The sequence below is a fragment of the Lissotriton helveticus genome, chromosome 4_1 (genome assembly GCF_964261635.1).
Source record: "Lissotriton helveticus chromosome 4_1, aLisHel1.1, whole genome shotgun sequence".
In the NCBI taxonomy this organism is placed as follows: domain Eukaryota; kingdom Metazoa; phylum Chordata; class Amphibia; order Caudata; family Salamandridae; genus Lissotriton; species Lissotriton helveticus.
Genome location: NC_136063.1, coordinates 1,930,254,688 through 1,930,268,486, shown reverse-complemented (window position 1 = coordinate 1,930,268,486; position 13,799 = coordinate 1,930,254,688). Strand labels below are relative to the sequence as shown.

The window sequence follows — 13,799 nt, the reverse complement described above, 5'->3', positions numbered from 1 at the left end:
TGCATGGGGGAAGTAGGAGAATGATGCTGTTGGACAAGGTCTTGTAGGGAGACGGTAAGGAAGGAACAGGCATAAGAAAGGGTAAGTTGGCAGATGGAGGTAGTGGAAGAAGGTGAAACAGGGAAGAGGAACTGAAAGAGGAGCAGGTCTGAGGGGACAGTTAGGTTAGAGTGGAGAGAAAAGTTGTGGAAGAATGTGAAACAGAAGTGGCACAGGAGGAGGAGAGATTTAGGTAGGCACTGATAGGTTATAGTTGAGAGGAAGGTTATATTCGTAGGAGTAGGAGGAGATGCTGATGGAAGGCAGGGAGCCTTCCGAAAGGTGAGAAGGTGATCATGATGTAAAGATCATTCTGGGAAGCGGGAGTGGAAGCAAATCCATTCAGATGAGATGAAAAGTTTACATTTGGTGAAGGACATTTTAGGTCTGGGTCAGAACTGAAACACTTTGGAGGGTACTGGAATGGATTGAGCTGCTCTTCCCACAGGCTCCAACAGAGAAGTCTCACTGGAACTTACATTTGACAATTCCACCCTTCACATGGCCACCTGGGCTGGACATGCCATAAGACGAGTTAGCAGGGAGAGGTATTCTGCGAGGGAAGAGAGGATTGGCACATGACCACCACTGACGCCTAAGGAACAGCATTGGACATGGAGCTAGCACTGCAAAGGATTCAGGGTACGGGGAAGTGAGGTCGAAGAAGGAAGGGGCAACAGCAAAGCTCAGAGGGAGAAGGTCTATAGAACAGGAAGTGGTATTAGTGGGGCAGCATTGCAACTAGTCGAAACTGGGCACAGGCAGGGAGCACTTGCCGAGTTGTTAAGGAGATGATTATCCACCACTCTTAGACACCTGGTATATCAGGCACCAGTCCAAAGTGAAAACTCATATTCAGGCTTGTGTTTTATACTACATGGAGGACACATGTTGGAAAATGCACCTATGATTTCAGTTGAAATGACAGGTTTGTGGCACCAACGGGGGGGGGGAGGTTTCATTGTTTCTATTAGCACTGTGATGACAGCATGAAGTACATCATTGTCATGGTTGGTTATTTTACTAAAAGGACAGAGCTGTAGTTAATGTTAGCTCCTATTGTTAAGAGAGTGGTGTGCTGCCCGTGCCACCTATTTAGCTGGAAGTTTTTTACATTTGACACAGGTACAGAGAATGGGGCTGTATTTGTGTCCCGTCAAATGGTTTGCTTTACGATAAAGAGGATCATTAAGCATGTTTCAGCAGTCATGGGCCACCAACAGGGTAATGGTTGAATGGAACACTGTGACGGAAGCAACTGAAATGGCCGAATTAGGTGGTACTACTATACAAGAGGAAGTCTAACCAAGGTTGTTGTTAATGCTGACCAAGGGGTACTCTGAGGAACATACAGGAAGTCCCAGTTAGGGCTCTAAAGGTTTGCAACATATCTATGTTTATTTGTTGTGATAACATAGCAAGGGGGCACGTAATTGGTTTTCATTCCTACAGTATTCTTCCCAGGTTAGATAGTTGTGGTTACAAAGATGTGGCCACGCCTTGGCGGGTGAAAACAACAATAGTTTAATTTGCATCTATGGCACGCGTTTTTGACTTAAGTGCATCAAACATAGAGTAATACATGTGATAAATGTTCAGACCTATAGTAGAATTAGGCATGACCCAGGTGTGTTGCCTAAAATGCGATGGTTGAAGACATACCTATGGTAGGGGTATAGTGTTTAAAGTTATTGCATGAGGACGTAATTGTAATTGAGTGGATAGTGTGATTGAAGATCGTAGTTGAGGCTAGTTGCGGAGGAAGTAGAGGTGTGTGCTTGTGTTGGAAAAGGTATCGTGGACCGGTTACTGAAGGAGCCATACAATAAAGATGGCGGCTGTGGCAAGCATGGCTATAGACTCTTGAAGAATGTGGCCATACTTCACAGATTTAAAGTTGTTATATGGATTATATACTTTTCAGTAAGAGGGAAAGAGATTTGGTATTCTTTATATCCTGTTGATAGCACAGTTACTGTATGTGCATGAAAAAGACAGACAGGGAGCCTGAGGCGATAAATATCAGTTCTTCTGCTTAAAATTAATAAACCACAAATATTATACTAACCTTTAGGGTAACTGTAAACACTAATATAGTGAAAACAAGCGTTCCAAACGTCCAGTTGCCAGATACCTAGAAAATAAAAAGACTTTAATTTAGATCTCATTCAGAAAGTAATGAATGAATCACACATTTATTCTACAATATCTCTATTATGTCAGATAAGCACTGATTGGTGAAGAAGGGAAAATGATAAAATGTGCAGAATTTTGCAGCGAGAAAAATAAAATTTGCAAAAATGTTAATATGGTTTAATATTCTCACCTGATTATATTTACTTGGGTTATTGTTTGCACTTTGCAGGTACATTTTCTCACTCACCGGAGAAGGCATGTCAGGGACAGATCTCAAAGTCTTAGGATCTCACTACCAGGGGTCTCATTACACATGTGGCCCCATGTAGTGCTTAATACAGTGCACTGTGCGCCCGGCTCAATGAAGGAAAGTGTGCCAGATTATGGTAATTGCGCTGCCCCTAGGGCAGCTGCGAACGCAGCGCATTCATGAGAAATACAGAGCTGTTTTAAAGCAACCGCTCCATGTTTCACAGTGCAGGCGGCAACCCAGTTAGAGATCCCCTTGCAGGCAGGTGCAGTCAGTGATTGCACCCACCTGCTAGGGGATATCTGGGGGATCCATTTCACTCCCAGAGGGTTGCTCTCAGGGGGCACGTTGACAAAAGTGCACCAAATTTAAGGTGGCGCATGAGTGTCTTTGCCTCTACGCCCTGGAGGCAGCGCATTCACATGAAATATGGAGCGGTTGCTTTACAGTCACTCTGTGTTTCACTGTGCAGGCGGCAACCCACATGCACATTTAAAGGGGAAAAGAGATCCCCTTGCATGCGGGTGCAGGAACTGACATCACCCACCTCCAAGGGGATGTGAGTGGGTCCATTTGACCCCATTTACCTCCTGCAGAGGGCTGCACCCAGGAGGCGCACTGACAGCGTGCCTCCGAGGGGCTTCTTTGCCTCTGCGCCCGCGTCGGTAATTCTGCGTGCGCTTTGAGGCAAAGACAATCCCTCATATGCCTGGGGCACGTCCCCTTGCAAGTGAGGCAACGCCCCCTGAAGATAGCAGAAGGGGCCACACGTGTCTGCGGCCTCTTCTGTAATACCAAGGTGCTCGGGGGTGCACAAAGTGGGCGCAAACGACCATTTTGTCCCTGGGGTACTTTCTGTAATATAGCCACAGGTTGGAAGAAGGTGATGCACCAGTGTAAAGTCTTGGCTTTGGAGTGGAGTTTCAAACCTTTGTGGAATTTCGAGTTAGATGAGAAGATGGAGAATCTCTGTAGGGGATACCTGAATGGGTTTGTCCCAGGTGACCATATTCCACTCACTCTACACACTACTGATCCATAACCCTCATTTCCCACCTGCTCTGTCAGGAGATAAGTTCTGGAAGTGGAGTGGGAGGGTGTGTTGGTTGCCGAAAGATCTTTTCGTTAAAGGGTACCTCAAGTCTTCTGAAGCCTGAACTAGAAAGCTCTCACTATACAAATTGGAAAGACTACATTTGGGAAGCTTTTTCCAATGTTTACGTCTATTAGAGGTCGGATCGCTAATATATATATATTCCTGCTGACAGGTATGGACACGTACCCGATTTGACCCTAAATTAATAGATAGGAGAAAATGGTGTGTACAAAAACTGATGCACCTCGATGGAGTACTCTATTAAAGGACATTCTAACGTTAGCGCGAAGCGTCCAAAATAGAGCGATAATGTAGAAGCACATGTTCCTTTGGTAGCTAACCCCTAATAAATTGGAACACATCAGCTGATATGATCGGCATGTAATGTAGAAAATGTGCGATGTAGAGAAATGTACTGGCTTTCTGGCGGTAATATCCAGGAATAGAGACATACTGGAAAGAGGTGCTAAGACACATATGGAGGATCCAAGGATACCTGCTACCACATGATTCTTCTAAAGTGACTTTGGGTTAAAAAGAGTTTTCTTGCAGAAAAGACTAGGATGACATACATGACACTAGGAGCTTAACAGATTTAGCGAGTCACTGTAAATAAACGTACCCTCCCCCTGGGCTTTAATTGGGCCAGGTCCTGCCAGTGCGGAGTACCGGCAGTTCTTAAAAGTAGGTGTCGAGACGGGTCCCTATCGGGCTCTCCATTTTTGCCCTCACCCCAGGGGTGAAAAAAAAAAGTCTTAATCTGCAGCAATACTACCCTTCACTGCCTTTTATTCAACTCCAAAGAGACTTGTTATAGTACTTTCACAGTCATCATTTGAGAATGGATGCATTTTCAGCATGCTATAACACGAAGCCATGGTTGTTGCTTATTTATCTTATGTAACTAGCAAGCACTGGCAAAGCCAATAGTCCTGGCTTGTTGCGGGTGTAATGTTACTTGTATTATATATCTGGATGCAATGACATGCAGCAAATTACCAGTCGGCAGCACACTATGCTGAGCACAGCTTTTTAGATTTCTTTTTAAGCTACGCCCTAATTACTTTGGCCACTCCCCTTTGAGAGACCCTCCAGTTTTTTTCATCCCTCATAAAGCCCTGCCTTCCCCACCACAGCCCATGCAGTGCTGGAATGGCCAGAGAGACGGTGGGCTGTGACGGCCAAGGTACTATTGATATCAGACTGCAGGGACATGGGTGGTTACATGCTTGGACTCACTATGAGATATTAGGGATGTTCTCATGGGGGATCCCAGCTGGGCAGAGAAGAGAGGCCCCTTCCCTTGCAACTGATGCTTTAATCAGGCCAGTGCTTCATATATAATTTGTATGAGAAGGCATGTTGTTTTGTATCGGGTTAAAATGAGAGTGCTAAAAACAACAACAATGGATATCCTTGAATGCTCCTCTAATGTTTTAAGAAACCAATTTAAAGATGACCACTGTGGATGCATGGGTATTTGCAGCAGCTATCTAAAACAAACAAGCATTGGATAAGTCAGAAGGCTTCACTGCTGAAACCTACTGGCTTTGCCACTGCTTATTCTAAACAGTCAGCTATCCAATCATGTGCTGTCCACATGCGGATAGGAGCGAACACTTTGAAGGTGCGCTTTTAGTAAATTGTGCGCTGTACGCTAGTTTGCCAGTGGGGCCATAATTGGCATCAAGTTCTGTTTCAATATAATAAAAAGCATACGATGGCTGATGTGAAAGTTCACACCCTCTTCCGCAATGGAGGTCCAAAACCTATGTACAGTTGAGCTAAGAGTCTGTGGTTTTTACTGAGCAGATTGGATCCCTCATGTGTAGCAAATGCCGGATAAATATGAATCTGAAACACAACTGACAGTCACCAATATGAACCATCCAAGGATGCCTAACAGTGGACACAAATGCAAAAGTCATAGCACTTTCCTCTTCCTAAAACACCTTTGCATTCTTGGACTCTCTAATTTTAGACATTCGTCACTTGGAAATTTAAACTAAGAAATATTTTGACCCGTTCATTCCCTTATCAGCTACATTCTTTTTGATGACACTTTCAATTTACTCTCACCTTACCCCAAGTATCCCTGATCAATTTATATGCCTTTTTCAAGTACCTTTCACATTTCGATTAGTAAAATAACTGTAGGTGCATGTCTTAAACTGCTGTCTTGGAACAAAAAGTAACAAGCATTGGCATTGCCAATAGGTCTCGCTTGTGGGACCTTATAAGTATTTAGTTTTGCAGCACAATATCCGATTATGCAACAAGGATATTGTGCTGCAAAACTAAATACTTATAAGGTCCCACAAATGCGAGACCTATTGGCAATGCCAATGCTTGTACAACTGGCAGGTATTGTCGTTAACATGCGTGCTGTCACGTTCCTTGGAATTATATGCATACGTAGAGCGTGGCACAAAGATTGCTTAATTTCGTTTAAGATTTGGCGTTATTTGTGAATGTAAACCAAGGCGCAGCCATCAAATCGAAGTACAAAGTACCCGGAATAAACAATGACAAACATGAGAATTAGCTTCTGGAGAAGCAGTGCATACACTCGGAGACACTCACTATTCACACATGCAAAAAACTAAATGTCATGTTAGTTAGTTTGTCGTGCCGGCAGAAAACAGACATGCGATGTTTGCAAACAGCAAATGGTGGGGGCCTGAAGGAGGAGGGGGTACGAGGGATGGGGAAGCTGGCTGGGGAGAGAATGCAGAGCGCACGCTGGGCGAAGCCCTTTGATGTGCTGTGAGCGGCCGGGAATGAATGATTAGGGGAGGAGAAGCGGGAAAGTGAAAGTACGGCCGGCCTGCGGCCGGCCATGAATAATTAGGGGAGGAGAAGCCCTGGCCGTGAATGCGCGTGCATGTTGCTCACGTGGTTCACATGAACGGCAAGAAAACGCCATGAAAACGCCAGCAAAAAGCTGGTGGTTTCATGATGTTTTCGCTGCTTGAATTCTCGCATGCGCATCGATAGGTCGCGAGACCTAAAAACTACCCTTTGTAATCCACTCCACTGAAAGTAAAAAGTATAGGCGGAGGTGAAAAGCAATGGACAACTCAGATAAGAGTTTAATGACTATATTTCTCACAGTTCACACAGACCCAAGGAAGGTGTCTGGCGAGATGATGGGTGGGTCAAGTGGTTGCATAGGTGACAAGACATGAAATTATAGGGCTGTTGCTGCACCCCACCATCAACACCCACTGTGTTAGTATTTATCTGAAAAGAATGGTTTCGGCCATTCACAAATGGCCGACAAACTTTGTCAAAACCTTTAGATTGGCCCTATTTTCCAAAAGAGGAACATTTTTATCTTATATGAAACATCTTTAGCAGAAATGTACATGGTTCCTTCGTCCGATATACAGTTTAACATTTGCCCAAAATACACATAACAGCACTCCTTTGTTTACCTGCCCGTTGTCTTCTAAAGATGGGTTCAGGAACAGGAAGTAGACTCCAAAGAAAAACACAAGTCCTTCAAAAGCACCAAGGCAGGTCCAGTACAGGAAAGGCCTCCATTGCAGCATGGCATTGTCCGAAATTGTCCTGCCACGAAAATAAATCAAATCAAAGCCCGATTTTATTTCTGTTTAATAAGCAATGACATACACAGTGGCCAAAGAAGTACAGTGGGCCAAGTTCACAAACATGTATGAAAAAGGGCACCGATTTGCATACCAACTACATGTATTTTTAAATGTTTTGCTATTCACAAACATTCCCAGAAGAACCCATCGCAAGTTGCGTTAGGACTGGAAGCCAAAAGCAACCCCGGCAAAAATGTTCAAAGGAGCCCCACTCACTTCCTGTTTTTTTCTTTACAGTCTCCCTGACTCTTTCTCTGCCTCTCTCTCGTTTTCCCTGCTGCCATAAACCCCAGGTAGCGACTATCCACCTTCAAGAAAAGGGCTTCAATGGCTCCAGCCACTCAGAGAAATACAAAATGGAATAAATGCCCAATCCGTCCCCGTGTGCAAGGCACAGGTTTAGGGGCATACGTCCGGGCATGTAATGCATCTTCTTCCAATAACTCCTCGTTCATTTTTGGGAAGTTCTCTGTAAAGGAGACCTTTTCACCGAGGAATGCTGCATATTTTCGCAGCAGAAAAACATTTTAAAAGTGGAGAAAACTCTACCTCCACACCCCCAACAAGTCTGTACATCTCCTATCAAATACAAATTCAAATTGACTTTATTTCGGATATATTGCAATCCATAAAAGTACACACAATAGACAAGACATAATAAAACATCACAGTGATCACAAAGTCAATCTTAAATTACATACAACTCAAATATATCATAAAAACGAGTGCATTGACAGAATCAGAATAAAAAGTGCAAGTAATGTCCAAATACAGAATATACGAAATAAAGTGCGATAGTGCCATAAACTGCAGTTAATGCACATTTACTCATCCAGACAATTTCTTAGTCTCATGGTCATTTTTTAAAATTCTAACACCTGAAGCACACTATCAGGATGCAGCAACTGTAAGTACATAAGGGCGGGTCTAATTTGGTTAAAATTTAATTTCTTTAAAAGGGTACCCAGAAACCGCTTTCGGGGATATTCATAAAATGTACATAAAAATATAAAATGCAGCATATCCTGTGGAGACTTCCCGTCGCAGCCACAGGGAGCTGCTGGTTTCTTAAAAATGTCCGACTTGGGTCTAATTAAAAGCTGATGAAAGATGTTAAACCTGAAACGGGTCAGCAAAAATTTTTCATGGGTGGTGAAGGAGCATGTTAGATACAATTCCATTGAATTACAGGTACTCAACATGATGTACATTCTAACATTAGGTTTCAAGAGCTCAACTTCATCTCTTACAGCATTACGGTTCAGGTAAAAAGCACTCTTAATTGCAGCAACATCACCCTTAACTATATCCCCCGGGTTATCAAACAAGTTCACTCGGCCAAGCTTCAAGAATTGAGACTTCAAATATTTAAGCCAGGGTACTCGCATTGCGTGGTCAAGCGATAAGAGATCCTCCACTATCAAGTGGGTCAGAGGGATTGCATCACTTAACCATAGTTTTACCCAGCACAACAACGGTTTTAGTCCAACAATGTCCGATAAATGCAAGCAGCCAAGTTCTTCATGAGCAGCTAAATTCGGTGTGCTCCCAGGGACACACAGCAGACGCTTTAAAAATCTCATATCATTCCGAAGGTGAAAAGGTGTCCTATCAACTTTTGAAAATGCTCACATACTCAGATCTTTGAGGGAGCTCCCAAACATACAAGGTAAGCATGCCTTTGAAAGCCGACTTCCAGATTCTCGAGTGGGTATAAGTAATGCGGATTTCTCCACACTCACGACAGAGAAATGTCACAAAATGGTGAAGGCACTACAGTAAGGGTGGCAGGTGCAACCAGGCCCACAAAACTGTGAAGACAGCGGCCGCCATATGACTTTGCACCTCCATCCACTGAAACAAATTGGCAGTCTTCTGAGATAACAGAGATGTCAGCAGGCATTGTAGATGCTGGATCCTAGAGTGAGGAAGGAATACTTTGCACAGAGTAGAGTCTAATTCCGCCACTATGAATGTCCTCTGTGTTGAGGGATGGAGATTGCATTTTGGAACATTCAACACAAAACCATGTCTCTTTAGTGTACGTGTGGTCAAGTTAAGATGTTGTTGAATTACCGGACTTGAATAAACGATGGTGAAATCGCAGGTCGCTGCATCACCTGTACAGATGGGGCCTAGAGCAACCAATCATCCAGGTAAGGAAACACTGCAATCCCCTAAAGATAAAGGTGAGCCACTAGAGGCGCTACAACATTTGTGAAGGCCCTGGGTGAGGACCGTAGGCAATACGGTAGTACACAGTACTGTCAATGACGACCCATCAGAGAGAATCGCAGATACTGCTCGAATCTCGACGCCATGGGAACATGGAGATATGCATCAATGAGATCCTACGTAGCCATTACAAAGCCTGCCTCAATTAAGGGAATGATCCATTGGAGGGTCTCCATTTTGAACAAAACTTTTCGTACATATATAAATCAGAGACTTGAGGTTCATCACGATCCTGAAAAAACCTTTCACCTTCGGGACTAGGAACACAATTGAATAAATGCCTTATTCCCTCTACTCTTTTTTTGGACTGGAACAATTATTTTCTTCAGGAGAAACAAACAAATCCCTAGCATCAATGCTTTCCTTCTGAGTGGATCCTTTGGAAGAGGCGTCTGAATCATCACTGATGATGTGGGAAAGGACATAAACTATCTGATAACCTCCTTCCAGAATATTCAGCACCCACTTGTTGGATGTTAAGAAAAATCGGTAGTGGTGCTTCCCATAAGGAAAAACCGCACATACACTAGCTCTCTTAGATTAAATAGTAGTACTGGGTTTACAATGTAAAATGGAATCTTCAATTTGAGACGGAGTGCTGCACAGACCACTGTCACTCACTACCAAAAGTGACTAGTGCCCGTCAAAGACTGACAAAAATATAGCTATACGTAGGGGTCAAGAAGAGCACAATCGCACTGTAATGTGTTTGGTGTCAAGAAAACGTTCAATTAGGCAGAAGAGTCCGCATAGTAACGAGCCCGGTTTTGCGGGCTCGTTACTATGCGGACCCTTCTGCCTAATTGCAGCATCTAGAGACTTTGGGACAGCGCTTTGGTTCGCTGACACTTTGCGACCTGCGTTTTCACCATCGTTTATTCAAGTCCGGTAATTCACCTGACTCTGCTGTTCCTCTTAATTGGTGTCGGGGCTCTAATTTTATCTATTTCTGGTTTACATACTGAACATTTTTTTGACACCAAACACATTACAGTGCGTGGATGATCACCTGTCCAGCTTTACATGGTGTTACGGCACAACGGTTAGGGTGAAGTCTGTATATTATCAAGACCACTGCCTGGAACTTCTACCTCCTTTTGAAATTAATGTTTGGCACGCATCCTCACCATACACATGTTAGGTTCCTGTTTTTTACGCCACATTTTTATATAGACAAGACCTCGAAGCAGCTTTTGTCATTTCTGCCGGTTAAGCCTTGAGAAAGTCATTGTACCGACTGATGGTACTGACGAAACACGTGTCGGCTGTTTTTGTTGAATCTACATGACGTAACTTCAAATAAAGAAAATTTACAATATGAACTTTCGGTTCTGTTATCCTGTCTTACAAGGAAGATCTCAAGACATTTAAATTAGATTGTTGTGTCTGTGTATTGTGACTTACAAGTCTTTAAATCCTATTGGTTCTTAAGGATTGTGCTCTTCTTGAACCCTACGTATAGCTACACTTGTTGGATGTTGTGCAATGACAATTCTCCAGGAAATTACAAAGTCTCACACCAACCTCTGGTGTCTCGCCAACTGGAACCACGGTAGTGGCATAGTCAGGGCAGATTCCCCTAACTGAATCAAATGCAATATCTGAAGGAAATTCAGTCTTTCCACAGACTTCAATATCCCTTGACAATGACCACCCTCTTGCATAGTCATGAACAAAGCCATAAAGTCAGACAACAAAGAATGTGCAACAAATTCCTTGTATATATACCAGAACGAATGGTGAGATCTGAGTCAGGAAAAGCCTTCCTCAACGAAGAGTCAATTTTCTTGTAAGCCCCATCTTTGGGGACATTTTCTTCAGCAATTAACCTGCCTCCCAACAGACTGGCCAAAATCAACATGGACTGTCACTGAGAGTTTATCCTTTATGTCTCTCCATGGATAAAGTGTTGATATGAAGCGAGGCCCAACAATGCATTATAGATCCTTCCACTCATTTAAAGGAATGCCCACCACAAATGGATGAATGGGCAGGGTTTACACTCTCCAAACTCTATCCCCTCTATCCAGGGGGGGCGTTTTATAACCATACAGGACACTTCTGAGTTGTTTGGACTTGGACAAGGGCAATTTTGTACAGTATGTCAAAAAAGGGGCCACTGCTAGGCAGCTATGGCAATCCTTTTCTGAGGCCTCAGAGCCCACACAAACCGATGTTACCATACTCTCCCAAGCCAGAGGCCGTAAACATATAACGCATACATATCAGGCGCCTTGGGCGGCTCAGCGAGTAGCACCACTGGGATTGGAGGTGACCTGGCAACAGGCTTGCGAAGAACCAAAGACACCTAAAGAATGGGGCAACATTCATAATGCTGTGCGTGGGGCTTCCATAAACACTTGGTTCAAACTGATACAATATAACTGCGTATACCTAGCCTTTTTGTCCCCGAAGAGGTTGCACGCTATATACCCTGATAGGTCTCCTATATGCACTAGATGTGGTTGCACCAATGCTGACTTTATTCATATTGTGTGGAGCTGCTCGGTTATCATAATATACTGGGAGGAGGTGTTGTCCCACATTAAACCCATCACAGGATGGGAGATCCCCAGTAATATCAAGCATTGTTTGTTGCATTTGATCCCGGAAAATGCCAAGAAAAAACTAGCAGAAGGTTTGCGTTGCTAGGCCTTGTAGTGGCAAAGAGCCGTATTGCAGTAGGGTGGTTGAGTATCAGGCGTCCTAAAATTCGGGCCTGGAGAAACGACTTGCTGAAAGGGGCAGGTGCAGAAGAGGCCCACATGTGATGGACAAGATGGAATGAAAGGGTGGCACCGACATTTGCTGCACCCTTGGAGGATGCCTCAACGGATTAAATGTAGATTACGCTTATCATGCAAGACAGGTCCTGGAACTAGAAAGTAATCACAAACTGGGAGACCTAGTTCCACAGGTGCATTGATAATCCCACTGCCAGGGGTATGTCCTATATGATATGCGAACACGCTTGTAGTTCATCCAGCTCTTATCTCTGATTGTATTTGTGGTGATTGATGTCTAGATGGAAGTCTAGGAGGGTAGAAGTGGTTGGGGGGAGTTGCATTAAAAGTATCTGTTCTTACTATAGAAAGTTGATTATGAGTATGAGAATCCAATGACTGATGCATCACTTGTGTGTTTGTTGACTTACCAGTTTTTGACATGAGTAAGTCTGCATCTGTAGACAGAAGAATGTAGAAAGTATGGTCTGATACAGAAAAAAATGGACAGAAAACATAAGTGTGCAGTCCTACTTGTTGAAATGCTAATTAAAAAAAACTCTAACATGGAATATATTATCACTATGCAGGAGGAGAAGGAGCTTTTAGGTGATACGACTTTCTAGGGCATCACCAATAAGAGTCATGAAGAACTGTTTCCATATAAAATGCCAAGAGGGCCATTTGATAATCTGGGATTGTGAAGCAGGCAATAAAAGAAAAAGGGTTGGGGTTTTGAGAGACAGAGAACAAAGTAGGCAATAAAATTTAATGAGACTGTTTCCATTCGCTCTCTTTCTGAGGACTATATTTATTTCCATTGCCTTGGGGAAAGTCAGATCTTGGCAAAAACAAAGGAAGGAGTATCCACTATGACTTAGAAGAACAGACGTATCTGGAGGATTGGTTCTTGGCAAAAAGAAGGAAATTCATCCTTTTGATAGAAACCCCTCACTCACCACCTAGTGGTGACATGCTTCATCATTGGGGTCCACCTTGGCGTCCTAGCGACACCAAGGTGTGCTACAACACCTGGACTACAGTGGAGCGGGTTGTGGCTGTAAGTGCAAAAAAATGTTAAAAATTGTCCTGGTTGTACTCAGAAAAAGTAATTTTATTTATAGAGCAACTGAACAATGTTTTAAAATTAATACTGGCGAGATCCTGATAGGGAGGGTTACGACCCTGGGATCTCTATATGTGTTGGATGGTCAACATGTTTCTACCATAAGGGCTATTGCCCGGTATTCGTCAGGACCAGAAAAACAGGTGGACAGGGGGTGCGTGCTCCCTAAAAAGCACTCCCAGCCTTGATCCCCTGTGTGCCTACTGGCAAAAAATTGCCAGTGGTAAATGCCGCTCAATAAAATAAGCGAGCTGGCGGGTTAAAACAAGAGACTCCAATTAGAGTACTCTGCGCTTCAACGGGCAGGGCGTAAGGTCAATGCCTGTATAATCACAATTTAGTTTTAGGCAGGTAAGATCAGAATCGACCTACTCCTCGCGTCCACTGCTCGGAAAGTCAGATCTTGCCAGTTGGTGACAGATAGAATAGTTTCAGTAAGGGGATTTTAGTTATATTTAATGACAACATGGAGACATAAGGAAGAGCCAGAAACCATTGGTGAAGTTGCTGGGTGAGTGATGCGCCAAATGGAAGAGTAGTCACCACTAGGCGAAATTGTTGCTAGGTGCTATGAAGGGCC

At 43.6% G+C, this 13,799-nt stretch overlaps 1 protein-coding gene across 5 annotated transcripts in view; it reads right to left on the bottom strand.

Annotated features, from left to right (window-relative positions):
- The window catches only part of ATP11C (ATPase phospholipid transporting 11C (ATP11C blood group)), a 905,856-nt gene that overhangs the window by 83,539 nt on the left and 808,518 nt on the right, over positions 1-13,799 (bottom strand). For all 5 annotated transcript variants that reach the window (XM_078688608.1, XM_078688607.1, XM_078688609.1 and 2 more), the window contains exons 25-26: positions 6,959-7,094; positions 2,108-2,173 (exon numbers count right to left, since the gene is read on the bottom strand). In XM_078688608.1, the coding sequence (XP_078544734.1) occupies positions 2,108-2,173; positions 6,959-7,094 (202 nt within the window). The remainder of the gene's footprint in view (positions 1-2,107; positions 2,174-6,958; positions 7,095-13,799) is intronic.